Source organism: Passer montanus, unplaced genomic scaffold (assembly GCF_014805655.1).
Source record: "Passer montanus isolate IOZ18808 unplaced genomic scaffold, ASM1480565v1 scaffold27, whole genome shotgun sequence".
NCBI classification, from domain to species: domain Eukaryota; kingdom Metazoa; phylum Chordata; class Aves; order Passeriformes; family Passeridae; genus Passer; species Passer montanus.
In genome coordinates this window covers 1,466,176-1,493,888 of record NW_024367372.1, presented here as the reverse complement: position 1 = coordinate 1,493,888, position 27,713 = coordinate 1,466,176, and the positions used below count along the sequence as shown (strand labels likewise).

Sequence of the window (27,713 nt, the reverse complement as noted above, 5' to 3'; positions counted from 1 at the left end):
AATCCTCCAGGTCCCTTTGCCCTAAAACACCTCCAAGGATATTGCAGTGCCTGTTTACTGGGATGGGTGCTGTGAGAGGCAGCTGAAGCAGCACTCCCTAATTAAGTGCATTTCTTAGGTACTAATATTCTTGATATCCATTACTTAATACACATTAAGTATAATAAATATATTACCCTGAAATACTCAATTTCCAGCCATTCCCACGGGCATCCCTGGCATTTTTACACCCTCAGGTTTAGTCTGAATCCCTGTGACAATATTACATTAAGCTGAAGGGTGTTAAAATCCAGGCTGGAGCCCTGATGGAGAGGAGGCTGCCCTCTTATAGGCAAAATCTTTTAAGATAAGCAGAGTTGAACCAGAGGAGTTTATACTAAAATTAATCAGAGCCAAAGTCAACAGATTTTTGCCTTTTTTTTTTTTTTGGATATCAGCTGTAGCTGAGCCCTTTAGCTGAGCTGCTGCTAAAAGCAGCTGTTTGCACCTCTGTAATGACACCAATTAGAGGTAACCTTTGGTCAGCCTGAATTGTTCAGGGAGGTGGATTACATGGTCATTGTGGGTGTCTTCCTACTGAAATCCTCTCTTCTGTTTGATTCTAATCCAGTCCAGTCTATTCCATTCCATTCCATTCCATCTGACTCCCTTCATTTCTTTTCCTTCCCTTTCCCTTCTCCCGGCAGCATAGGGCAGCAGATCAGGATTTCAGCACAAAACCACTTTGTTCTTTTCCATTGCTTTAAGCCGTGGAGCCCATGGGATGATTCACCCTCAACCTCAAATAAAATTTGGCTTGTTGAAATTCCAGCTGCTCCCAACAGCTTCCCAGAGCCCATCCTCTGCGTCGGGAGAAAGCAAAGCTTTTTTTGCCTTTTATTTTTTTCGTGGGGAAGGAGAAAATGCTCAGAATGTAAAATCCAGTTGGTGTTTTACCGAGCTGCACTAAAGCTGGGGGGGGGGATGGAGCCCTGAGCCACGCGGGCAAACATCTGGCAGGGAGAACATCTGGCCGGGCGGGGAAAACGGGAACAAACCGCGAGAAAAACCAAATACTGCCCGTAAACGCCCGCCGCTGGTGATGTCACGGCGGGCGAGGGGAAGCACGGGGCTCCCGGGGGCTGTCACGGGTGTCCCCGGCCCGGCACCGCCCCGGCCCGGCCCGCCCCGGGCGGGTCCCGCAGCGGGAGCGCAGAGCCGCCGCACGCAGGTGAGGGATCCCGCGGGGAACAGGGGGACAAGGCGCAAAAATCCTTGGGAAAGAAGGGTTTGGGGTGCGCTGGTGCCCTGGGACAGCGAGGTGTGCGGCTTGGGGAGCGCGGAGAGGGAGCCCCGGCTGCTTCAAGGGGATGGAGGGGTGGTGACTGGGGGGCAGCTCCGGGGGTGTCTGCAGCTCCTGGGGGCTGGACAGCCCAAAAAACCCTCACTGGCTTTAGGGATGGTGACTGTGGGGCAGCTCCGGGGGTGTCTGCAGCTCCTGGGGGGCTGGACAGTCCTGCCCGTGCCCCAAAATCCTTGCAGGGTGAGGAAAGAAGCCCATTGTAATAAGTTGGCATTGGAAGATAGAAGATACTGACTGGACTTTGTGAGAAATGCTTTTGTTTTTCTGTACTTTCTATTCTATTTTTATTTTTCTATTCTTTCTATTTTTCTATTCTATTTCTATTAAAAATACTTTTATTTTCCTATTCTGCCAGTTATGTGCAGGAGTGAATAGGTTTATTTGAATTCTGTAGGAATAGCACTAAAGGGGAGAGAACTGGTGTTTCTTTCCCAAATAGTAGTTTTTTTCCACTTGATGTGAGCATAGGGGATGTTTAGGGTCAGCTCTGGGATGTTTCTGCAGCTGATCCTCTGCTGGGGCAGGGAGAGCTCAGGTGAGCTCGAGCTCAGCTGCCCAAATGCTGCTGGAAATCAGAGCTCAAGCCCTCGATGAGGAGTGGATGAAGGAGCTGGGGGGGCTCAGCCTGGAGAAAAGGAGGCTCGGGGGGACATTCTCACTCTCCACAACTCCCTGCCAGGAGGGTGGGTCTGGGAGGGATTCAGGCTCTGCTCCCCAGGAACAAGAGACAGGATATGGGGAAATGGCCCCACATTGCACTAGAGGAGTAACTAGAGGAGGTTTAACTGAATATTAAGGAAAATTCCTTCGTGGAAATGTTTGCCCAGCCCTGGCACAGCTGCCCAGGGCAGTGGTGGAGCCCCCATCCCTGGAGGGATTTAAAACCTCTCTGGATGTGGCACTTGGGGACACAAAGCTGTGGGAATCGGTGGATTGGATGTGCTTAGAGGGCTTTTCCAGCCCCACTGGTGCTGTGACTCTCTGCAATCCATCACTGGGTGCTGCTGAAGAAGGTGGGGGGGGACAACCCCTCCCCATGGCAGCAGCAGAGATAACCCAGAGGGCATCTCCAGGGAGCTCCAGGAGCTGCAGCACTGCAGTGGCAGAGAAGAGGTGACACTGGGCTCCAAGCCTGGTGCCAGGGGATCAGTGGTGGCAGGGGATTCGTGGGTTTTGGGTACAGCCTCCAAACTGCCCAGACATGCGGGGGACACGAGGCTCAGGCCAGCCTGTCCCCTGGGGGCCTGAGGGAACAAAGCTGCAGCTCCCAGGGCGTTCCAGGGGGATCATGCAGGACAGGGAGCAGCACAAGGCTCTGACCTGGCTGTGTGTGCTCCCCTTCCTTGGCTGTGTGTGCCCCCCTGGTCTGGCTGTGTGTGCCCCCCTGACCTGGCTGTGTGTGCCCCCCTGACCTGGCTGTGTGTGCCCCCCTGGTTTGGCTGTGTGTGCCCCCCTGGTCTGGCTGTGTGTGCTCCCGTTCCTTGGCTGTGTGTGCCCCCCTGGTTTGCTGTGTGTGCTCCCCTTCCTTGGCTGTGTGTGCCCCCCTTTCCTGGCTGTGTGTGCTCCCCTTCCTTGGCTGTGTGTGCTCCCCTTCCTTGGCTGTGTGTGCACCCCTGGTCTGGCTGTGTGTGCCCCCCTGACCTGGCTGTGTGTGCTCCCCTTCCTTGGCTGTGTGTGCTCCCCTTCCTTGGCTGTGTGTGCACCCCTGGTCTGGCTGTGTGTGCCCCCCTGCTTTGCTGTGTGTGCACCCCTGTCTTCACCTGCTTCAGGAAGAGTCCAGAAGGCAAATAAACCTTTGGGGGATATGGGCAGCTCAAACACTCCAGGCCACTGGATTTCTGCCTTAAAAACCCTGTGGGCTCAGGAAAATTAATGTTTTGCAGGGAGAGGGTGATTTGCTAGCTGTGAACCTGGGGGGGTTGTTATTCCCAGGGCAGGGCAGCCACACTTCCTGCTTTGTGCATCTGAATGTTTCTTTCAAAGAGAATTCACCTTCTCTGCTTTAAATTTGGAACTTTTCTTTCCTCATTTCTGGCTCTCCCTTTTTCCTTCTCTCATGAATGCTCCCTTTGATGGGAGGAGCCCAGCTGGGGCTATTCCTGTGCACAGGCAGGTGTGTGTGCGCTGTGGGTTTGTGGACTCACAAAACTCGCAAAGCAGCTTTTATCTGCTGGCCCGGAGCCGCCGTGTCCCTCCCACGGTGCCCCCCGGCAGGAATGGGACAGCCGTGGATGCACGGGAGGAGACAGGGGACAGCCCCTGCCCATGCCAGGCCATCCCGTGTGTCACAGGGTGGCTGCGTGTCCCCTGTGTGCTGTGCTGGCTTTGCAGCTCCCGCACAGCTCCTGCTGATGCTGCCCCTGCAGCCCCCGGGGATCCCCTTTGGGGTTTTTGTATGGAAATGGAAACCCTGGCTGGCTCCTCAGGGCCGGGGAAGTGAATAACGCTGGGGGTGTTGTGAGCTCAGTGGGGGATTTCATCCCGAGGGTTCAGCCCAGAGCACCCAGGCTGCTCCCAGCAGTGCCTCCCGTTTATCCCACAGGTGTTGGACCAGGATTTGCTCTTTGGCACCGGAGCTGTCAGCTCTGCTGGGCAGGTACGTGATGGCAACTCAGCAATTCCCATCAAGTGCCGCTCTAAACTGTAAATCCCCTCAAAAATTCTCTGGTTTTTGGATGGGGCAGGTTAAGAATGACTGACACTTCCTTGTTTGTTTGTTTTTTAGGAAAAATGTCAGACGGTTTCTCTGTAAGTATGGATTTCTCTAAAAAGCCATGGGGGCTGTGGCTGTGGCCTTGAAGCAGAGACCTTTGGCTGGCGTGGGAGGGAACACGTCCTTGCTAAGCTGCTCAATCCCCAAACCCTCTCCAGTTCTGTCAGCAGTTTTCTGGAAAAGCCCAGGGAGCAGCAGAGAGCTGAGCTCTTGCCCTGGGCCATGCTGCAGGCCACCAAAGATGGGCTTTGTGCAGAGGAGGCAGTGAGGCTGGTGAGGGGCTGGGAACACAAACCATGTGAGGAATGTTTGAAGGAGCTGGGGTTGTTTGGCCTGGAGAAGAGGAGGCTCAGAGGTGACCTTACTGCTCTCTACACCTTCCTGAAGGGAGGCTGTGGACAGGTGGGGTCGGTCTCTTCCACCAGGAGCACTGACAGAACCAGAGGACACAGTCTCAGCCACGTCAGGGAAGGTATAGGTTGGATATTAGGGGAAAAAATTCACTGAAAGAATAATAAAGCACTGGAATGCTCTTCCCAGGGAGGTGGTGGAATCACCATCTCTGGATGTGTTTAAAAAGACTGGACATGGCACTTGGTGCTACAGTCTGGTTGAGATGTGAGGGCATAGGTTGGACTCAGTCTTAGAGGTCTCTTCCAACCTCATTATTCTGTGATCCTGTGACTTTGGAGAGCTCAGTGTGACCCCAGCAGGAATCTCCCCCAGCTGACCCTTGTCCTCTCCTCTGTCCCCAGTTATCTGATGCCTTGGCCAACAGCAACAACCCGGCCCCCTGTGCGCCCCCAGCCCAGGGCTGGCCCTCCTGGGGCAACCAACCAGCAGCTCCTGGTGCCTTCCCAGGGTATCCTGGAGCACCTGGAGCCTACCCTGGAGCACCTGGAGCATACCCTGGAGCACCTGGAGCCTATCCAGGAGCACCAGGAACCTGTCCTCCAGGACCTGGAGCATACCCTGCAGCACCAGGAGCTTATCCTGGAGCACCTGGAGCTTATCCTGGAGGACCAGCAGGACCAGGAGCGTATCCAGGGGCACCTGGAGCATTCCCTGGAGCTCCACCAGCAACAGGGCCATTTCCTACCCCAGGACAACCATCCAGTGGCCCTGGGTTTGGGCCTTCTGCTCCTCAGGGAGGACCAACAGCTCCCCAGGGAGGACCAACAGCTCCTCAGGGAGGACCAACCCCTCCAATGGTAAGGGCTCCATCATGATGAGGGTTTGTGCCCTCAGTGGCTGATTTTGCTTGGCCATGGGAGGGACCTGGGGCTGGCTGTCCCCAGGGGTGGCATTGGGCTTTTGACATGGTTTCCTGCTGACACCAAATGCCTGTTGTCTCCCAGAAAGTCCCCTTTGAGCTGCCCCTGCAGGCAGGACTCGTCCCTCGGCTGCTCATCACCATCACTGGGACTGTGAACCCCAACCCAAACAGGTACTGGGGGGTCCAGCAGCTCCGAGGGTGGGGGGCTTCCATGGGCACTGCTGGGTGGAGCAGGGGGGCTGGAATTTGATTTCTGTTACTGAATAACCCCAGCCTGGTGTAATATCAAATATTGCACCAAACAAACATGTAAATGCCCTGCTGCCCTATGGGGTCTGTGGGGTTTTATCTCTGCTATTTTTAGGAAGCCCTGTAACAGAGTTCAGGGCTTTTGTGGCAAAAGCAGCAACTCCATTATTGTTTTTGCAGGTTTTCACTGGATTTCAAGAGAGGGAATGATGTTGCCTTCCACTTCAACCCCCGCTTCAACGAAGACAACAGGAGAGTCATCGTCTGCAATTCCATGTTCCAAAATACCTGGGGGAACGAGGAGAGGACAGCTCCCAGGTTCCCATTTGAAGCTGGAAAACCCTTCAAGGTACCAGTAAAACCCATCCCAGCTCAGTCTCAGTGCACCAAAAGCACTGAGAGGGTTTGGGCAGCAACACCTGTGTAAGGACAATGCTGCTTTTGCACAGGAATCTGCTCCCAGGGCTGTTTCTGGGGCAGCCACCCCACGTGCTGTCTCTACAGCTCTTCTGACTCCCTCCTGCAGCTCCAGCTGCCCAGGGCATAACTTCTCCCCCCTTCTGGTATCCCCATGGATTATGAAACCCTCTTTATTTACACTGTTGTTCTGCACAGTGGTTGGACAGGTTTCTGTAACGTGTTTTCCCTACTGGCAACTCCTCACGAGGTGTTTTTACCTGCAAAGGAGGTTCACAATGTGGAGTCTTGCTGTGAGGGACTGGCATAGGGATGAGGAGGCAGAAACTGGGCTGAAACACGGAGGAGGGAGAGCACAGGAGAGTTTTGGGAAGGCAAAGGTCGCTGGTGTTGCAGCTGAGCTGCTGCAGCAGCTCCTCCACGTGCCCCAGGGCTGGACTCAGCTGGCAGCAGCCTCCAGCCAGTGCCAGCCTGCTCGGGGTGTGTGGCTCAAAACTTCTCCTGGAACAATTCCAGCTGGGTTTTGGGGCTGATCTGGGGTTTTTATTTCAGCTGCAGGTCCTTTGTGAGACGGATCACTTCAAGGTGGCCGTGAATGATGCACATCTGCTGCAGTACAACTTCCGTGAGAAGAGGCTGAACGAGGTCACCAAGCTCTGCATCGGGGGGGACATCGCCCTCACCAGCGTGGTGCCCACTATGATATAACTGGGGGGGACTCTGGGCAAACCCTGCTCTTTTATGGTGTAACACAAGTGCCTTCTCACCAGCTCACTGTGAGGTAATAAAACATTTAACCTGTAAAATTTGGTTTAATAGTATCTTAAAAGACACGACACGCTCCAGGCGAGCTGAGTTTTGATGTGGAAGGAGCTGAACTCCTGCTGTAGAGACAGCAACAAGGAGTTTGATTTCTGTGGAGAGGAACTTGGGAAAGCAGCCTGTGGCATTCCGCCCCTGCTCCTGTGGGCAGCAATCTAGGAAGCACAGAGAAAACCTGACAGCCTCCAAGCCTGCCCAGGATGAGGCATTTCAGGAGAGGGTTCAGAGCTGGAGGAAGCAAAATCTCTCTGCTGGACTGTGGCTGGAGAAGCCATCCCTGTCCTTCATTTTTGGGGGCCCAAACCAATGTGTCCCAGGAACATTTCCCACACCAGGGAGATCCCATCCCTACAAGTGTTACGTGCTCCATGAATGGGTCACAAGGCTTGTGCTGCTCCCCACTCATCACCCCTGTGTGAGTCAAGAGCAGTTTCAAGGGTGGGGACGTTTATTAGCAACTTCACCCCGTGAGTCAGGCTGGTAAAAAAAGAAAACAGAAGTACATATGTTCCCTTTGCTGTGAGTCACTGCAGTCTTGTCTGGAAAACAACAGTGCAGCAGCCACCACTGAAGTTTCCAAAGCTTTCTCTGACGTGGCTCATGCTGTTTTATAACAGTGACTCCTTTTATACTTTGAGTGCCAAGTTACAAGCAGAGTCCTTAAAATTTCCAGCAGATGCAGAAATCTAGAGCAGCACACTGCTACCACCAGCATGGAGAAGCCGTGGCTACCCCAGCCCTGAAATTGTTCCAGACCAGGTTGGATGTGGCTTGGAGCAACCTGGTCTGTGGAGGGTGTCCCTGCCTGTGGCAGGGCCTGGAATGGGCTGGGTTTTGAGCTCCTTCCCAACCCAAACCATTCTTCAGCAGGAAAGTCATTAAAAGGATCCCTAGAACTGGAGTTAGAAATGAAGAAAATGGATTCCAGCACACATCAGCTTCCTCTCTTTATTCAGTGTAATCAGTACACAACTTCCAGGTTAAAACTTAACACCTGGCAGTGGCAGTAACACTTTCTGCTGAGGGACTGAAATCTCTGCTTGGTGTGGGATCAAGGCTGGTGGAAGGATGTGTGTGTTACACTCAGGTCACCAGTAGAAGAAGCAGCCCAGTGAGGTGTTTGTTAAAAATATAACAAACGGTGGTACTGTAATGCTACTCCTCAATCCACAGTCTACAGAACTGGCATGATCCTTGTGCACAAATATGTTACAGTCTGGATGGGGAATGCACAAGGAACAAGATGAGAGAAGAGACTGAACACAAACATGTCAAAAACAAGTAGAAAACATGGATCTATTAAGATACTGAATAGAAAACTGCATCCTTAAAGGAAGTAATATCAATACATCACCAAGAAAAGGCATTATCTGACTTAGAAATCCTTGTTCTGAGTTAGTTTCTGCTATTACAAATCCAGTGGTTACACACCAGGAAAACTTTCCCAGGAAAGAATTGCATGCATCCACCCCTGCCAGAGCTGGTGCTGAGGCAGGGGTTAACACACCAGAGCATGGCAGAGTGTTCTGGGGAGGGAACAGGCTGGGTCTCACCCAGACTGGGTCTCTGGTGCCCTCCCAGCAGATACAGGGCACAGGCACAGCTGGTGGGGTGAGCACCTTGTAATAACACCAAGCCATGAGGTCAGTCAGATCAGGGTAGAAAAGCTTAAAGGTGAGCAGTTTTACAACCCGGAGGAGACAGGAAATACATTAAATGATACCAACATAAAAATGCTTCAGGTTGCAGTCAGAATTTACAGCCAGAGGATACATCAGGGATCACCAGAACACAGCCCACTACTGCTGTACAGCAGAGCTTGGTGCATCACCACTGCACCACCAAATAATACAAACCCCATGATCAGATCCATTACCACGGGTACTCTTCCTCTCTCAACACAGTTCCAGGTAGCAGACTGTGTTCCAGATACCTCAGTGGGCTTCCTGTTCATAGAATTTACATATTTTGCACTTGAAGTCACTTTTCAATGATCCCCAGAGGGACCAACAGGAGAAAACACCATGAGGTCACCGAATACTTCGGCTGCTGCCAAGTTCTGGGCTCTGGTCTTGACTGGAGTGAAGGGAAGCTCAGCATCCAGCACTGGCTGTGGGAAGAGCCAGAGTGTGGAGTCAGGAACACTTAAACCACAGAGCACTGGAAGGACTCCCATTTCCCCAAGGGTAATTTTCCAAGCTTATTTCCCATGCATAAAATAAAAAGTGATTACACATGGTCCGTGCTGAAGACAGACACTCCTTACTCAAGTCAGTAATCCATATTTTAAAGAGGATTTTTCACAAGAAAACCTACACCCAAATCCTATTAATTGTATTAAATGTGAAAGCTTTTGCACATCTGCTTTTCCCTGCTAGAATGTTACTTCCAGCCCTAAATGCTGAGGTGATTAAAAAAGATTTGGGGTAGACTTAAAAAATTCCAGGAAGAAAAAAAAAAGGTTCTTAGTGAATATCTACAAGGAAATTTGTATGAAACACAATTTAAAGGCTCAATCTGACAAGAATCAGACATTGTCCTGCTACAAATGCCTTGATTCTTCCTACGCTCATCGTGAGCAATAAGAAACACCAGTGTGAGCCCAGCAAGGAAACAGCTGGAATGTGGTTTGTATTTAAAGTTACATCAACTGGCTTGATAACATCTTTAAGAGTTTAATTTTCTTTGTGCAGTAACTGAGTCTGCAGCAAAGGTGAACAGTCCTGCAACATGCAGCTTGCCTTAGTCAAATAAACTTGAAGGTCAACTTACCATATCAAAAGGATTTCTGTCAATGAGTGCCAAATCACTGCACGAAACATCTGAAAAATAAGTACATAATTAAAAAGAAAAAGTTAGTCTGATGCTGCCAAAGCTGACAAAATAGTATTGTTTCCTGTATTCATTAAAAGAAGAAATCCAAACTCTAAACTGTATTTTTTTCTTTATATTAGCTTTCTCCCCCACACATCGCTCAGAAACTGTTCAGAGAAATGCAGGGGCACTGTTTGCTCATGTCCAGTGTGTGTTTAAGTCACACCAGCTAAGGGAGGCTTTTCTAACAGCACCCACAAACCAATCTGCTTTCAAAGAGTAATATTCAGGTTATCATAAATCCTTAGGATAACAGAAGGGCCCAGCAATGCCACCCAAGCTGCACCATGCAGCTCTCAGATAAGCACCTGTCTGATGTATTTGTGGCTCTCCAGACTGAGCAGAGTTTGTCTCCCCTGGGCTGCACATGATGATGTCTTGGCCCTGTTCTGCAGCAGACAGTTCCAGCTCTTCCATGCCATCCACTGCTTTTGATTCACTGCCAGGATTTCCCAGGACCTGAAAAACAGGGATTTTCTCCGTTCCCAGCCATGTCCTTGTCATATCACACCAAGTGCACACATCTAACCCACAGATTTTATGGAGAGTTCTGGAGAGATGGAGTTTAACTCCAGGCACTGTGCAAGGCACAGACAGGCCAAGGCTCAGGGTTAAGGCTGTGGTTCAAATCCCAAACACCCTTTAAAGCCTAAAAATCCCTCTGACAGTATAAGGGAAGCTCTTCCACAGGAAAGAAGGTTTTGAACTTCAAGTGTTATCTGGTGACTTTTCCTACAGAAAAACCCATCAGCAACACTGAAAGGTTTTCCCAGAGAGTGAAATCACCAACTCTCATTTTAATAGAGAAAGGATGCAGTAAAAGCACTAAGAAAAAATTAGTAACCAGGATTTAAAAAAATATATGTATGTAGGGGGATGGGAGGGGAAATGACTGCTGCAGTCATGCACAGATCCAAGCAGTAACAAATAAAATGTAAAGACTCCATTTCCAATGAAAGTTACTAAAGGACCATTGACTCCAAAGCACTGACTTTCACTGGCAGCACAGTATCATCTAAATTAGAGGCCACATTCCTGCTTTTTTAAGGCTACTCAAACACAGGCAATGTCACCAAGTCTTCAGATATTTGAGGACATGGATTTTTGACTTGGATTAGCTCTCGCTATACCTTTATGGAGATTAAGAGCCCAGTGCTCTGCTGTGGAGGATGCTCTGAGGACTGAGTGCTGCTGCTTTTAGTCAGGGTCCATAAATGCACTTAATGCATTATTATATTACTATTGTATTTAATTATTATTGTATTACATATATTACATAATGATTATACTTTAAATGCATTTAAAACATCCCCACCAGAAGACAGGAGGTGGTAGACTTCTAGGAACACTGCTTCTCCAAGTGCCAGGTGTCCCCCTGGAGCAGCCAGGACCTCCAAAACACAGCTCTAAAGAGCAAGACAAGGTCCCCAAACTGCAGCAGTCCCTACTTTTGTCTATTCAGAGGTAAAAAGCACTGCCCCGAGGAATATATAAGATTTTTAGGTGAGGATTTGATCAGAAGTCCAAGTGCCTGGGGTAACCAAAAGAATTTTTCCTTTGCTAGTAATAACCGAGTATGTAAAGCACATCCATGAACAATGCCTGACTTACCTTATTTCCCTCTGCTGGGCCAGCAACCAGGCACAATTCTTCAGCAACCACAGAAGTGCTGGAAGAGAAACCAAAACATTTTCATTCTTCGCAATCACCTTCATCAATCACCTTCTGACTTGTCGAACTAATCTTACAATTTGTTCTGCAGTTTTGCTGCCTTGGTTGGCACTGGTGAGCTACATTAAACTCAGACTTCCTGGGCAAACAAACTTCTACCCCAGCAGCAAAATTACATTTGGGCAAAGCTCTTAATATTTGCTTAAGGGAAGGAAAAGTCACAAGTACTTTGCAAACTTTATCACTGCCAAATCGACAGGTAACATTTAATGGGTTTTAACATCATGTCTTTCACTTCCAACTCCAAAATGATTTGTACAAGGTTATTTAAAAGCTGCTTTAACATGCCTACCTTTGTTCAAGACCTTCAGGGAGTTCATCCAATGGGGGAGTTTGTTCAGTGGGAAGTTGGTCCATTTTCAAACTCTGTGCTGGGTGGAAGCCTTTGAGGGCTGATGGAGTTTTCTTTGCAGGTGCATCCTCAGGGTTACAGAGAGGAGAAGAAAGCAAAGATCTGGATGATCTTGGATTTGCCAGTTTTCCAGGGGTCCTTGGAATCAAACCTGGAAAATGTGTTTAATATTTCATTCCTACAGCAATTTCCAGAAGCTGCAATGAACTGATCATTATGATTCTAACCAGGGACAGACACAATTGTTTTCTGCTTGCTGAATCATCTTATACAAATATTAGATGGAAATCTTATATACACTTGCAAAGAGAAATTGAAATTATTAACTTCCATCTTTCAAATTAGGCAATTTTAATAGAGTTTAAAAGACACAGATTCAGAACTGATGCTTATAACAGATTCTCTGCTGGAGTTGGTTTAAACCCAGTGTTGCTCAAAGCTTTTCAGAAGTTCTCCCCTACTAACAAGAGGCACATGAAAAAAATTGTTAGTTTTGTAATGAGAAGAGAGAACTGCACACAAAAAAGGGATTTTAAAATCAAATTATGAACTAGAAATGTGAGAGAAGCAGAAGTACTGAAAATACTGGCTGCATAATAGATGTCAATATGATAAGATGCTGAAATTGAAGTTATATTTTGAGCACCTATTAAAAAACCTGAACTATTAAACAGCTTTTATAGCAAACTGGATTATGTTACAATCTTGTTAACCATGAGCACATATTATGAGTGGACTTTATTTGCAGCTTTGAAGGCAGCACTGTAAGAGGTTTAGTTAAACAAAACAAAACAAAAAATCCCACTTCCTGTTCTACAATTAGAGTTGGTATTGACTTTGGTGAAGAGGCTCATCAGCTGATTCTAGGAATGCTCAGATTAGGATTTGGTTATTAAATTTATGCTGGAAAAACATGAACCAGCTATTTCACCTCTGCCTAAGCAGGGATTTCATGCTGCCATAACCACTCAAATCAGCACATTCATGTACACCAGCTTACTTTGGAGCCCTGATGTAATCAGTCACTGGCTGAAACACTGTCCAGCCCTGGAGTTGCAGCCAGAACAAACAGCACAATTCCTCTCCCCAGTGAAATGGATTAAACTCTTTGGTACTTTCAGATCACGGAAATCACGATTAAGCTTCACCTACCTGAAAAATTTTTCACAGGGCTTTCAATCCTGAAAAATCCTGCTTCAAAAACCACTTTTTCTGCCTCTGGCAGACTCTCCTGCTGGGTACCCTCAGCAGCTCCCCCCTGCTTCATTCTGTCCCTCATGGCTGCTTTGACAAAAGCCAGGCGGCTCCGGGCAGCAGCTCTGGCAGCTGCTTCCACCTTGGCCTTGGCCACTCCACTGGGCACTGCCTTCTTCTGGAATGAAAGAAAGCTGGGTCACACCTGGAAATTCTGGAGAGGAGCAATCACACATGAATCTCTACACAGGTGCTGCTGCCAGACACAGCAAGGAGCAAAAGGAGGCTCAGGGGGGACCTTGTGGCTCTGTCAGGTGGGATTCAGGCTCTGCTCCCAGGGAACAGGAAGGAGGAGAGGGAATGGACTCATTTGCACCAGAGGAGGTTTGGATTGGATATCAGGAAAAATATTTTCACTGAAAGGGTTGTCCAGCCCTGGCACAGTTGCCCATATCACATGGCTTTTAAATCCCTCCATGGGAGTCCCCATCCCTGGAGGGATTTAAAAGCCATGTGATATGGTACTTGGGGACAGGGATTGGTGGTGACATTGCCAGTGCTGGGGAATGGTTGGATTTGGTGACTTCTCCAACCTCAACAATTCTACAATTTTATGCATCAAGGCCTCTGCCCATCCCCAGCATCTCTTGTGCTGCCATCCAGCTGTTAAGTCTGTGATGACAACATTAATAATTTTTTTTCAAATGAATCTGCAGTTCAAAAAGCCTCGACTTTTTTTCCCTAATAAATTCAGTAAGATTTTGGAAGCACTGGGATGCAGGGACTCCTAGTGGCAGGGACACAGCGTAACCACAGGACAGACTCCAGGCAGGCAGTGAAGCCTCTCTTGGCGTTCAGTTTCCCAAGGAAAGTTTTGTTTTGTACCACCTGAAGAGTTCTGGCATTTATGGGCAGCTCCCACAGACCACAATCCCTCTGTTTTCCCATGCCTGGAGCTTCTTACCCACCTTCATCTCAATGTTATGATTAGTTATGCAGTCTCAAGGAACTTAGAATTTAGGCAATGCAAACACAACTCAATACTCAGTCAGAAGCAATTATATATTTCAAACCAAAGAGTAGATAAAACAACTCACATTACAGCTTATTTTGCAATAAGCACTAACTTATTTTGGAGAGTATCAGATCCTTTTGTGCTTAGAGAAGCAGCAGTTTAAAGCCACCCATGGTGTTGGCTTAATGGGACACCATTACAATTGAGCACTCCCTGCTCAAAACTGGCAGTCACTCCCAAATTCCTGGGTGGTTTACTTCCCAGTTAAGTCAGTGGCCCTGATGAGTTGTTTTACATCTGAAGAGTAAGTTTATATCCTAAATTTAAGAGATTTATCTTACTGGTATAGACTCCAATGACTCCAAAAAATGCATTGTTAATTCTTAGTTCTAATCTTAGCAGCCGAAAGAGGCAACTAGGACTAAACCCATCAAATAATACAAGAGAGGTGAGGGAGAGGGGTGCACCCTGAGAGGAAATTCACTTAATGTTCAATGTATCTAAAGAAGCCATGCAAGATGTGCTTTAGGGGCTATTCATACCTTCACAACTGCTTTGCTTGGGACATCAAGTGGCTTCCACTCATTGTCTTGAAGCTTCACCAGATTATCAAACTTTTTATTCACATCTTCAATCTGTTGGTCACATTTAAGGAAAGCAAAAGAACGCATTGTAAAATAACCTTTATTCAAACAAGCACAGTCTTCCATCCTGCAGGAAACATCTCTCCAATACTTATGAAGAAGCAGGTCAAACTCTTATGTTTTCTGCAGAGAAGTCAAGACCTGTGACCAGGACCATAACAAATCCATCTCTGCATTTAATTTAACTACTTACAAACTCCTTGGTTGAGAGCTCTTTTGACAATTCAGATTATATTTCATTCTGAAACTAAAGAAAGCATCAAAGGAGGAGAAGAGGAAGGTTCTCTACCACCTAAGTTCAGCCCTAAAGAGTTATGTAGCTCCTGCATTATTCTCACACTGAAGCATGGAACCTCTACTTTTCAGGTGAGCTTCAGGAATTTTCCAAAAATTGGGAGGTAGACATTGTGACTGTATCCTCACTCCAAAACAGAGTAAGATTTGGCCAAACATATTCATTCCAGAGACACACAAGCCACAGGAACACACAACAGAAGAACTGGTCCATGAATTATAAGTCACAGTATCCCAACTGCAACTATTCACTGTCTCAGTGTTAAAACAAGGACCTACATTTTTTACATTAAAGATAAAAAATAGAACCAAAAAAGTTTCAATACTTGGTTCATAAAAAACCATCAGTTTTATCCTACTAAGTTAACAAGCAAGTACATACCTGAAAATTAACCATATCCCAAAACCCATCCAGGTCTGTACATGTTGTTTCTTTTTCACCTCGTTTAAATTCACAATTATCAACCAATCCTTCAAACTGTTTGAACCTTTCTCCTATGAGCAGCCTTGTCTGACCAACTGTGGAGCGAATCAGGTCTTTAGCTGGTAGCAAGAAGACAAAAAATACAGGATATCTTGGATTAAGAAGTGTTTGAGGAGTCTGGAATTTGTTGTCCCACCTACTGCAAACCTGTAATTCAATTCAGATGGAGCTTTCCTGTCCACTGAAATGCTCTGAAGTTGCTTCTTTCAAAAAAAAAATTACTCTCTCAAGTCTTAAAGATAAGCATTGCTGGAGTCTATATTTTCCCAGATAAGGGCACTTATTCCACATTAAAATTAATATTATTTTTTAAAACCAGCTTGGTTAAAGTTCCTACATTTAAATACACTTCAGACTGGCAATAGAACAAATATTTTGATGTGCACTTTGTTCATTTTATCAATCACCATCACTGCAAATTGCTACACAAATTTTAGGAATAGACTTTGTATCTTGGGGGAGATCCAACTCTAAACTTTCTCTAGTACAGCTTTGCAGATTTTTTTTCCTGTTTTGCAAACAGCACATACATGTCCTTCTCTCTGTCCCATTCAGTGCCCAGAACCCCCCTTCTGGTGCCTACTGCAGCTCACTCTTACCATCCTCTGGAATGTCCAGCTCAAGGTTTCCTTCCCACTGCAGGCACTGAGACAGGAGCCTCTCTGTCTCGGTCCGAAGAATGTTTCTGAAAATACAAGGATAGAGAAAAAAATAAGGATTTGGAGAATTTCCTGACTTGTGGAGGCTTTTAATGGTTATTATCCTTTTGCTCTCAGAGAATCCACAGTCTCTGAGCTGAAGATTAGATTGTTTGATTTTGTTGAGTGGCTGAGGTGCAATTTCTTTTCTACTGCTTTCAAGTCATGATCCTTAGGACAAGGTGTTAAGTCTCCAGAATTTTACATTCTTTCCTTGCACTAAGGTACAAAAAGGAAAACAGGAATGTCTGCCTGCTCAGGTCACAGCTGTCAGACACCAATCACCATTAAATTAAGCTGATCTTTGGAAGAAGTCTCATTATTCATATTAAGAGTTTTCAAATGGACATCAGGGAAGTGAAACAAGTGAACCCAAACCTGAAATAGGGCACATCATGCTCTTGCTCTCTTGTATCATCTGCCTTCACTGCAAGTGCTGTTGAGACAGGAGTTGTTTTGTTTGATCTCTGAGTGGAAGTTCTCCCATCTGATTCACCTGCTGAAAAGCATGAAAGGACCTTGTTCAGAATCTGGTGATAATTAAAAGCATTAGAATAAACTAAATGTGAACTTCCTACCTCCTCTTTTCAAACTTGTGGTCATTTGCTGTTCTTGAATGCCTTCAACAGAAGGTGAAATTTGGATTTTTAAATTAGGCTTTTGTGCTTTAGTTTCACTGGATTTTTCAAATATTTTGCTGGAAACAAACGAAAGTACATGTAGTTAAGACACACTGAGAAAGTGACATCAAATATGGGCAATCTCACAGAAATGCATAGTTTAGAAGGCAAACCTCCACAGAACACTAGAGAACCCAAATAAAGAAATCACTGCAGATAGATACAGGGCAGAGTCTTTGACAGCTGCTCCTCAAGCATGGACAGAATAATGGATTATATCCATATCTGCTGTTGTGTTAAGTGCACATTTAAGCAGTGATAGAAACCGTGAGGATCAGGTGTTAAAACACCACAACACTTTGTTACAAAGTGAATCTTTCTATAGAAAAATGGGTTTTTTGTGTCCCCACAGAGGTTTACTGGCATTTTAGGCCCCATTAGAAGGAAGACTCTTACACTGGAGATTTTGAAAAATTCCAGACAGCAGTGGGTGTCAAAAAAGCATTTGCCCTTGAAGGAGACATGGGTGTCACAGTGTAGGTTGCCAATTCATTTGGAGGCTGAAACACAAAGTTCTGAGGTGCAAAGGAGCGTGTTCTGGGTCTCCTTGGACAAAAATTGTTGTTTTCCACTGAGGTTTGTTCTTGCTGAAGTTTTACTGGCACTGAGTGCGTGGAATCAGCTGCAGAACTTTGCACCCCTGGATCCACTCCAGAATTTGTCTCCACTTCATGTTCAGAAGAAATTATCTGTAGCAGCATAGAAAGACAAATAAATCATCAAACCAATCGTGTTTGCCATAAGTGTGGGCTCAATTATAACATGAGCGTCTGAAAGCCACCAGGAAGGGAACAGCTTAAGGTAAATCAGCTCCTAAACCAGCACACCTGGACAGAAGTGATGAGCTACCAATAAGTCCAAACATTTTTGATCCCTTCAAATCATTCTAGAGACAGAAGTTAACACTTCACTACAAAAAATGCAACAATCCACTCCAGAGGCTAAAGGAGAACACCTTATCAACCAACACAATAATTAAAATTGACAAATGCTTGCTCCCACTGCTAGAAATAAAAGCTTTAAGGAGATAAAATTCTCAAGAGCAGAATTACTGGTTCCTAATCCAGCTAGGACTGTTGAATAATCATAGTATATGCACATGCTCCAATCCAAAAACTGAAAAACAAGCTGGAATAGGCTGATAGCTGAGGAATGCAACCCAAGACAAGTGCAGCTACCACCACAGAATGTCATAAAAAAAGGAGAAAAAAAATTAAACAATCATTCACATTGTTATGAGATGAGTGAGCAGATAGCCACACAGAACGCATTTCTGAGATACCTAACTGAGATTGTTAGCTCAAGCCAGCCAGAAAAACTCTGGGCGTTTTGCAATAAAATATGCATCTTCAATCCACTGGAAGTCTTGTTATACTTCAGTCACCTCTGCTAGGAATGTAAACCCTGAGTTTTGCTTTTAGCCAAGCTTTCCAAATGAGCTGCCTGTGGTTACCAACTGGCAGGGACTCCTGCCTGGGAAGAGGTGTTTGTCCAAGGAAGATACAAGTGCTCTCACCTCCTGTTTGGGTGTGATTGCACGACCTCAGACACTAAAGCACAGCTCCAGTTACAGGTACAAGGTGGAGATGAGAGGTGTGAGAGGGAAGAGTGAAGCAGAAGAAGGAAAAAATAATGGATAGCTCTTGCACAGAAATGCATGAATGCATAAAAAATTCTGGAAGTGATGACACCAAGAACCACAATGACTGCATTCAGCTGTAAATCATGCACAGAATAGTGTTCTACTTTGCAGAAAACAACATCTCCAGCTTTATTTTTCGGTGGTTCAAAACCTAAAATTGTGTTTATTTCTTAGCTTCTAGAGTTTCATACTGTTACCTGAGCAGGAAAATAATCCATTCAGAATACACTTCAAAAAGGAATGAACTGCACAAAATTTACAGCTGCTGGATTAAACCAGCAATTTTTTTTTACTAGTTAAAACATCAGATACGTCACACAAGAACTTCTTGTCTATTTTAAATCATTGTCCAAATCCTGATTAGCAATCACATCATTCATCAGCCATGTCCATATCCAGGGTGGGATTCTTGGGGTTGCCCTGTGAGGGGCCAGGAGCTGGACTGGGATGATCCTGTCTCTTCCAAATCACAGTATTCTGAGATTCTATGAGCACTAAATTTGATCTTAATTTTTAAAATATGTCAGTATAAATACATATAGCTCCTTCCCAAATTCTAGCTTATTACTGAAATTACTACTTTTATGTTTGAGCACTTCAGCTACAATGACACAGTTATTGGCTCTTAAATTAGTTTTACTGCTTTTCCATTTGAACTATTACATGACCTACCTTTATGGGATCAGGTTTGACAGCTTTCTTCTGCTTTCCTACATTTGCTGCCTTTCTCTGTGACTGGTTACCTACAAAAAGAGACACTCCCAGAGGTCAAAAAGGCAGCTGATTCATGTAATCTTTCACCAAAACACTGCCGTAAAAATCAGTTGCTAAAGATAGGGAGAGACTTTTATTTCTTGGGTGGGAGGCGGCTACAGGGAAGAAATAGCATTGCAAAATTTCATTCAAAAGAAAACCTGGCCTGGGATTTAACAGCCTAGTAACAGATGTATCACCAAGAAAACAAATTCATAAAGCCATCAATCTTCAGATCTTGCCATATAGTAAAAGTCACCTTATTTCCTAAAAGGTTGGAGAGAGTATCAAGCCAATTTGAGTTTAGATTTTTAATTTCTATATGGCATAGGAATTCTGTTGGTGGACTGACTTCCAGTAAACAGGCAAACACAAAGAGAAATTCCTCACCTGAAGAACAAAGGCTCTCATCTCTTCCAGAGATATTCCTGCTCACACATTTAATAATTATATGGCCATAAACAGCCCAAGTGCCAACCTCTACCAGGTCTGGCTTTGTTCTTTGAGTTTGTAATTACCATGTGGACATGGATGCTTCACACTGATGGCTTTTGTGGGAAGTGTTGGTTTCAACACGTTGATGTAGATACTGCACTAGAGCTCCAGCCAAGAGTCTGAGTGATCCAGCATTTAGCCCCTTTCTTAGATGATAATTTGGCATGATTTAAATGCAGTCTAAGGTACAGCTGAGCTACACAGCTCTGCCTCACTTACCAGCAGTAGCAGCAGTTGGTTTCAGCACTTGCCTGGCTGCAGAGGCAGCTGCTCTGGTGACTCTCCCACTTGGGGCTGGTTGGGCTGCAGTCTGCAACACTGCAAGAGAGATGAATCCCAGAGATTCCAAGTTTAATAAGGAGCTGCACTCAAGGAATAACTGAAAGTTTCCGTTTTGTAGAAATCAGAGAAATGCACCAGCAGTTACCAGTTGCTTGGGTTTGCCAGAATGAACAGGGTTGGGTGGGTTGGGTCAGTTCAGAGCACAGCTTGGCCCTGGCATCCAGGCAATGCACTGAGGGATCCTGACTCAGTGTGGTTTTACTGCACAGGTCCATCAGTGTGTTTGATGCCATGCACAAAGCTAAGGAATGCTTCTCACTGCTCCCTGCAAGCAGAGTCAAGGCCCTCCCTGTTTTGCAGATGAAGATTTTTAGATTAATATCTTTGCCATGGTTATTTGCACAGCTGGAAGCTAAAGCAAACCATTGGTGTAACAAAGTGATGCCCTGGCCATTACATGAAAGATTTCCAGGTCAGAATTTAATGCAATCTAACAAAGTACTCTTAAAACTAATTGGCTCTGAAATATTTTATAAAACATGACAAGTTCATGCACTGTATTACCCATCTTCATCATTTTCATCTTTGTATTTTAGCACTGTTTCTAACAGGCTTTTAAAATGACGCCACTTTCCTGCACAGACAAATTTCATGGGAGTTCCTTATTCCATCCCCTGCCTGTCTGAAATCTCTACTTGGTTACTGTTAATGCTATTCCTGTCTTTATTGTCAAGCTGTGATTCTGTACAAGCTAGAATGAAAAGCTGGGGAAAAAAATCACTGGGTAAATAACTACAACATTGGGTTTATCAAACATTCACTTCCCAAACATTTTTATATTGGTGTTTCAAAGAATCACAGAATGGTTTGGGTTGGAAGGGACCTTAAAGATCACCTCATTCCAACCTGCCAGTTTAAGTACATATAATGCATATCCTTGATTCAGTACAAAAGAAATAATCAATTTTAGAAAGAAATAACCAATGGATGACCACTTTGCAAAAATTAAACAATTTAATTGTTATATCAAGCACTAATAATACATCTTTTCAGTATTCACTAAGGGCACTACTGAAATTAAATAAAGGTCTGCAGCTTGCTGATTTGATTAGATTAATGATGTGAAAGTCATTTCACTCTGAATTACTGAATATCTTGCATTAACATCAACATTCCACATGACGTGGTTGTATCTACTTAAGGATATCACTGAGCTATGAAGAAGAATTTCTGATCCAAGATATTCCAATCCCTTAAAGGTGGCACAGGTTGTTTATTTTTAATTGCTGTTTTCTTAAGAAATATCTGTAATTGTGGCACAAAGTGACAGACACAGAAGGCACTTGCTCTTTCTAACACAGTCACTACCTGTGATATTCTTGAGGCAAACAGAAACCTCTGCACAGCTCCAGGAGCTGAGGCATCTGGCAGTTGTGCAATTTGCCTTCTGACCTGTTTCTTCGCCCTCTTCCAGGGGGAATAATCAGTTCCAGGACTGTCAGGACCCTGCATTCCATCTCCCCCAGCCCATGGAGGCAACAAGCTCATGTGATCCCTGAGCCACACACTTGACAATCCACCAGCTTCTGCCCTTGGTAGGAATGGCCATCTTAAAACCTCCTCCTTCCTTCCTACACCCAAAAATGTGCTGTGGATCTTTCACCCAAAAAATACCCAACTCTCAGGTTCAGCTGTATTTCCATACCTTTCTCTTTTTCAGCCACTTTGGCTTTACTCATCTGTTTATGTCCTGCCTGTGTAGAGCGCACGCTCTGCCCGTGGGCACTGACCTAGGAGAAAAAAAACCAGGTTTTTTGGGAAGTATCAGATTTCCAGAAAATCAACAGCCTAATTTCTTTACTCATCTATCTATCCTAGGTTACAGTAAAGAGAAAAAGTAAAATAATTTGGTTGAGGGGGCTTTAAAAAGTAGAGAGACATTAAGGATAACTTAAAATAGATTGGTTTAGGGATATGTTATTGTGCATTATCCAACTAGTTAATAAATTGTCAGAAAAAGAATGAAGAAAAATATTTAAGCAACAGCTAAAATATCTTAAAAACTTGATTGATAAACAGATCCAGAAAACCTGTGCTCTTTTCTGCTTGTACTGATCTAGTCAAACTTGTAAAGATACTACCCTGAGTCTCAAATTGCATCACCTTCTCTACATTTACTCACTAAAGTTGTATATAAAAAAAAAAAAAAACAAACCGTAGAGGACTTAGATGCAGTTGGTATCAGAGTTGGTATCATAGATTTTCCTTCTTGCATCTTGGCTTTTGACCGAGTCATCCTTCCAGAGAAAGCAGGAGCTGCCTGGAAACATCCCCAAGAAAATGAGAGTTAAAAAACTCCTTTTTCCCTTTGTTACAGAGACTGAGCAAGAAGCATAAATGTGAAAAACAACACATCTGTGCAAAATGGGTCAAGTGTGAAAGCTTTCAAAGCTGAGTTGACTAAATATGAACAAGTTACTAGTTCTAAAATAATGCAGCTCTTTCATTTGTGGATGAATCATTCCAGTTTTTGAACTGAACATAGTCACAAACACAAAAATCCACATATCATTACTACTGTTTCCAGCTTTGTTTAGAAAAGAGAATGAGCCAAATTACTCCCTTATCATAACATTAATAAAGCATTTTCAAAATAAGCAGTTGATTTGAATTAACACACACCTTGTACACAAATACCAATTTAAACAGCGTACACAGATGCAAATAATTTAGATATGAAATATCACCACTGTTACCGTCTCTCTTGGCTTTGCTACTGCAGGTTCCTCAGCAGCAAGAAACCCAGGTGCAGCTGGTCTGTAGAGGCCAACCTTGAAGACCCCTTTCTTGGCTCTCTCTCTCTGCTCCTGCAGCTTGCGCAGCTCCTTCTCCTCCTTGTAGCGCTGCAGCATCTCCTTGCGCTCGTTCATCCTCTTGGTGGCTGCATTTGGGGTTGCCTCTGCAGCAGACATGCAAGGCACATGTGTTATAAAACCACGAAGGTGGGTTTTGAGCCAACAAGAAGTCAGAAATTTCCAATAAACTTTGCCAAGCTAGAAGAGGAACCCAAGTCAAAGAGCAGAACGGACGGAATCTCAGAAGTGTTAATTTTAACCCTTCCCACTAAAAGGGAATTCAAAGGTAAATTTCAACTTACAAATAGATTTCCCCAAATATCCACTTCAGGACTACTACAAACTCTCTCTCATTTCACAGGTAAGGCTACTGGTATGAAAATTAACATCTCATCTTCTTATTTGGTTTATTTGTACCAGTTTTTCTATTCAAACACTTGCAATGTCGTTGAAAACTCAACTTTAGATACCAAAGTCTGACTCAGGCTGAGAATAAACAAGGCAGAAGTTATATGAAAGAATAAAACCTTAAGATGTTGCCAAATTTGAATTATGTCTAACTGAAAAATGGATATCCACTTAAAGTTGAAATTTATGAAAGATAATGAAGACAAATTTATTACATTTTATATTTGATACTATTACATACAGACTGCACTCCAATAATCTTCAAAAAATTACTATCCTCCAATTATCTTCTGCTATCAAAATACTAAAGGTGAAAGTATTTCTAAAAAAACCTGTTGACATTTTTAAATATTAACTTAATTTCTTAGATCATAAACATCCAGGAGAGCCAGGAGGCAGAATTCAGTATATATGCAGGCTCTATTTTCTGAGAGGAAAATAAGTTATCAAAAACTAGTAATTTTCAAAATAAAATCATACTATGCATTTATCCATTAATAATTTTATATACCATATAAAATTTCCCATTTGCCAAGCATAGTTTAAGTACATGACAGGCATGTGTACTAGAAGGTATTTTAGATTAGAGTTTTTCACATCTTAAAGGACAAATCACAAAGGCACTTCCTATTGAATATTAATAATAAAATGCATTCTTCCTTTAGCTGCTGCAGACAAATGTGGATAGATAAAATGTAGGAGAATAGAGATAGTGGTGAAGGTAGGTAGTCTCAACCCCAAAGGAATTACAGCTGTGCCAATTATCAAGCATTAAGAACAAGCCTGCCCTTAATGGGCCACAGCTGGATCCAGTTAAGAGGGGTATTATAAAAGAGCAGGTTGGCTGGTGGAGATGTGAGGTGGAGTTTGTTGGCTGTGCTGAGAAGAAGAAAAAGTCAGTGCTGTGAGGAGCTGCCCATAAAAAACCACTGCAAAGGTATGGAACCTTTGTAATGAGATGGCAACAGACAAATCAGAGTAAAACATCATTCACACCACTGGAGCAGGGAGGAGGGTATAGCTGTATTAAGATTTTATTGTCTTGATTTGAACACTTGATAGGGTTTTAAAGCTTCAATTTTTTTGTCAAATTAAAATGTTGACTGCTATTAGGTTTCTGTGATAATGCTACTAAACCTACTCATAATTTTTAACACTTAAAAAAAAGTCTATAGCAATTCTTTACTTACTCTGTTTCACACTGCTGTTCTCTTGAGGGCACAACTCCCTGGCTTCCTTGAGCTCAGAAATTCCCCTCTCCTTGGAGAGCTGGACATTGACATCTGCCAGCCCCAGCTGCCGGCGCTTTTCGAAGAGCTTGTGCCTGTTCTCCTTCTGATGGATGGATTTCCTGCGGGCAACCTTGGTCCTCAGGGCTTCTGTACTGAAATCCTTCTTGTATCTATTGGCAAACTGGGAAGTGGCAGCCATCCTGATGACCTTAGACAACAATCACAGTGATTAGGAAAACACTGTCGTGATTTGTTTTCCGGTTTTGTTAAAGTTTGTTAATGTTATTACCAAAGCCTTGAATTCTTTATTTCTGTATGTGACCAGAGAAAACTCAAATGACAATTTCAGCAATGACTCTTTCAGCGATTTCCCATTATTTTTATTCATTCCAGGGAGCAGTTTGGGTGTGGAGTGGTCACCAAGTCTGGCACAGAATTAGGAGGGGACACTGCACCCATGCCTGGGATTGGCTGGGCTGCTTTCTCCACAGCTGTTTTCCACATTAAGGAGATGAGCAAGTAAATGACAGGGCTGGAGGACAATACTTGGAAACAACATTCCATTTAGATTAGACCTATCTGATAGCAAGGAATTTTGCCATCAGAACCAGGATGTTTCCAGGATGCAACTGCAATACAATAGTGGTTATTTCAAGCAGAATTTTTCCCATCTTTTTTAACCTGAGGAAGCCTTAAGCCAATTGTCAGCTGGTTTGCACTTGTGTTGAGGTCAGCTGTCACTTGTCTTTGCTTTAGCACGGGAAAAGGTGGTTCTGGGCAGGCCGTGCTTTGAAGAAGGAGTCTGGATTCTTGCTTTTGGTCCTCAGTTGAGTTTATTGTTCCTTATCTACAAAGTTTTTCTGTCTGTCCAGCCGAGGTCTGATCAGCAAGACAGCCAAGGCAACTCTCGCCTGCCCACGGGGTGGTTGTCTCTTTTATAGTGAAAACTACGTGTTAGATATTTACCTTCTATTTCCAATACTTTTCACCCTTGTTGGCAAGCGCACCTTCACTATGAACCAATCCACACATGCCAACATCATCCTGAACATGGATGCCAAGGAGAAGAAAGAAGGACAGGGCACGCCCAAATCCCTCCATCTTGGGACTCCTGACCCCCATGTACAGAATTGAAATTGTACATTTCATTGTACAACATACAAAACCCCCCTGCGCAGTGCTCTAAAATTTTTTCCTTCACCCTGTGATTCCTACTACTGTGCTACTTAAACTTTTATGGCCTGTAATTCTTTATATAAGGTTGGCAATTTGCTCCATTAATTAAGGTTAAATTTCCAGGTGTCTTTGGCTTCCTGCCAGGGTCCCTGAGCCCCTGCCAGGGCTTTGAGACATCCAGGGCATCCATAGAGATGTCCTGGGTTCTGACACACTTGCTGTGCTAACAGTACACAAAGGGGCTCCAGGAGAGGTGCAGAGGGCCTAGAATGGCAGGACAAGGGGGAATGGGTGTAAACAGACAAAGGGCAGGGTTAGATGGCATTTTGGGAAGAAATTCTTCTCTGTGAGGGTGATGATGCCCTGGCACAGGGAAGCTGTGGCTGCCCCTGGATCCCTGGAAGTGTTCAAGGCCAGGCTGGATGGGGTTTGGAGCAGCCTGGGATAGTGGGAAGAGTCCCTGCTCGTGGCAGGGGATGGGAACAAGATGGGCCTTAGGTCCCTTCCTACCCAAACCATGCTGGGATTCTGTTATCTCCTGCATCCCCACTGAAACCTGTCTTATCAAGTCTCTACGCTCATCCTTTCTCAGGACAAAGTTCCTAAATTTACCCTTTAAGTACAGCAAGGTTACCAGTGATATCTGTGGGCTCATTAAAAATGGTTTTCATGCTCAATATCCCAAAGATGTGTTTAGAGAAAAAATACCTGTCTCTTCTTCTTCCCAGGTTCCCCATGCAGTATCTTGCCCAAACAAGAGCCTAGAAGATTAATTCGTATTTAAATTGACAAAACCTCAAGTAAAGGCTATTAGCAAGAAAGGGACAGAGGGCTTATCTTGTCTCAGCAAATACCCCTTGTGTGAGGACACGAGGCTTGACTCCATTTTCATCAGAAGGCTGATTTATGTTATATATTATACTAAAATACTACATTAAAACTATACTGAAAGAACAGAGAGAAGACGATCAGAAGGCTACCAAGAGAAGAATAGAATAGGACTTAAAACTATACTGAAAGAACAGAGAGAAGACGATCAGAAGGCTACTAAGAGAAGAATAGAATAGGAATCCATAACAAAATCCTGCAACTGCTCAGAGCCTTGGCACAGGTAGCTGTGACTGGTCACTGATTGAAAACAATCCACATGGACCAATGAAAGATGCACCGGTGGCATTTCACAGCAGCAAATAGTTATTGTTTACATTTCTTTCCTGAGGCTCTCAGCCCCTCAGGACAGGAAAAAGATATCATGGCTACAGGCTTACACAAAGGATTTGTGACTGGCTAGACTACAGTACCAAAAATTAAAGCCGATTGTTTATTTTATATATAGCAGTAAAGGAAAAGGGACACTTTTGACCAACAACACCTTAAGAACCAAAGAGCAGTATGAGCATGAAAATATTTAGGTGCTCTTTTAGGCTGAATAGTGAGAAAACAGAGCAGGACACGACTATTAGCAAGAAATTAAGAGAGGGTTTACACAAAGGATTTGTGACTGGCTAGACTACAGTACCAAAAATTAAAGCTTATCATTTATTTTGATAAAAAAACAACAAAGTAAAAGAGACACTTTTGACCAACAACAAGAACCAAAGAGCAGTGTGAGCATGAAAACATTTGAGGCTGAATAGTGAGAAAGCCGAGCAGGGAGAGCAAACATCGCTACTCTTAGAGCGGCCGAGCCTGAGCACAAGCCGGGCTCAACGGTTTCGAGCGGGGCGCCGGGGCTCGGAGCGGGCCGTGGGGCACAGCCCCGACCCGGCCGTGCGGGGCCAGCCCGGCACCTTCCCCTCAGCCCCGTCCCCGCCAGCGCCTCCGGCTGCTCCCATCACAACTCAGAGAAGCACCGCTGCCAGCCCAGCGCCAGGCCAGACCCGCACGCCGGGACCCCTCACGGAGCACACCGCCGGGGAGCCGCGGTTCCCCCGACCCCTCAAAGCCCCTCCAGGCTCCCAAACCCGGCCGCGGGACCCCCGATCCCCCCGGGCCCGCCATTACCTGCCCCGGCCCCGCGCAGCCCCCGCCGCGCGCCGCCCCGCCTCGCTTTCAAATCTCACCCGCCGACGCTCATTGGCCAGC

General features: G+C 45.0%; 2 protein-coding genes across 7 annotated transcripts; one reads left to right on the top strand and one right to left on the bottom strand.

Moving 5' to 3' along the window:
• Window positions 1–1,096: 1,096 nt before the first annotated feature.
• Window positions 1,097–6,771, top strand: LGALS3 (galectin 3). Of its 3 annotated transcripts, none has more exons than XM_039712966.1 (7): window positions 1,097–1,210; window positions 3,885–3,938; window positions 4,068–4,090; window positions 4,811–5,266; window positions 5,414–5,502; window positions 5,761–5,929; window positions 6,550–6,771. In XM_039712966.1, the coding sequence occupies exons 3-7, from the start codon at window positions 4,073–4,075 to the stop codon at window positions 6,703–6,705; spliced, it is 888 nt and encodes a 295-aa protein (XP_039568900.1). In that variant the 5' UTR covers window positions 1,097–1,210; window positions 3,885–3,938; window positions 4,068–4,072; the 3' UTR covers window positions 6,706–6,771. The 3 variants fall into 3 exon arrangements, with proteins under 3 accessions (XP_039568900.1, XP_039568902.1, XP_039568901.1); XM_039712968.1 differs by lacking the exon at window positions 1,097–1,210 and adding an exon at window positions 1,276–1,300; XM_039712967.1 differs by lacking the exon at window positions 1,097–1,210 and adding an exon at window positions 1,561–1,585.
• Window positions 6,772–7,749: 978 nt separating this feature from the next.
• DLGAP5 (DLG associated protein 5) lies at window positions 7,750–27,689 on the bottom strand. Of its 4 annotated transcripts, XM_039712924.1 has the most exons (20): window positions 27,633–27,663; window positions 26,337–26,389; window positions 24,411–24,660; window positions 22,714–22,916; window positions 22,173–22,277; window positions 21,663–21,747; window positions 19,895–19,993; window positions 19,100–19,170; window positions 17,182–17,474; window positions 16,684–16,802; window positions 16,484–16,604; window positions 16,007–16,092; window positions 15,306–15,466; window positions 14,528–14,620; window positions 12,929–13,148; window positions 11,717–11,927; window positions 11,305–11,362; window positions 10,002–10,152; window positions 9,592–9,641; window positions 7,750–8,929 (listed from the first exon to the last, which is right to left on the bottom strand). In XM_039712924.1, the coding sequence occupies exons 3-20, from the start codon at window positions 24,649–24,651 to the stop codon at window positions 8,807–8,809; spliced, it is 2,490 nt and encodes an 829-aa protein (XP_039568858.1). In that variant the 5' UTR covers window positions 24,652–24,660; window positions 26,337–26,389; window positions 27,633–27,663; the 3' UTR covers window positions 7,750–8,806. The 4 variants fall into 4 exon arrangements, with proteins under 4 accessions (XP_039568858.1, XP_039568859.1, XP_039568857.1 ...); XM_039712925.1 differs by lacking the exon at window positions 26,337–26,389 and having other exon boundaries at window positions 27,633–27,689; XM_039712923.1 differs by lacking the exons at window positions 26,337–26,389; window positions 27,633–27,663 and adding an exon at window positions 24,742–24,858 and having other exon boundaries at window positions 12,929–13,145.
• Between the last annotated feature and the right edge of the window lie 24 nt (window positions 27,690–27,713).

Coding starts and splice junctions, on each gene's coding strand:
- LGALS3 (XM_039712966.1), top strand. Junction 5,267..5,413: donor GAGGACCAACCCCTCCAATG/GTAAGGGCTCCA, acceptor GTTGTCTCCCAG/AAAGTCCCCTTTGAGCTGCC. Junction 5,930..6,549: donor AAGCTGGAAAACCCTTCAAG/GTACCAGTAAAA, acceptor TTTTTATTTCAG/CTGCAGGTCCTTTGTGAGAC.
- DLGAP5 (XM_039712923.1), bottom strand. CDS start 24,840: ATGAATAAAAATAATGGGAAATCGCTGAAAGAGTCATTGCTGAAATTG. Junction 19,994..21,662: donor AGTGGCTGAAAAAGAGAAAG/GTATGGAAATAC, acceptor TCTCTCTTGCAG/TGTTGCAGACTGCAGCCCAA. Junction 14,621..15,305: donor GGGATATGGTTAATTTTCAG/GTATGTACTTGC, acceptor TGTGACCAACAG/ATTGAAGATGTGAATAAAAA.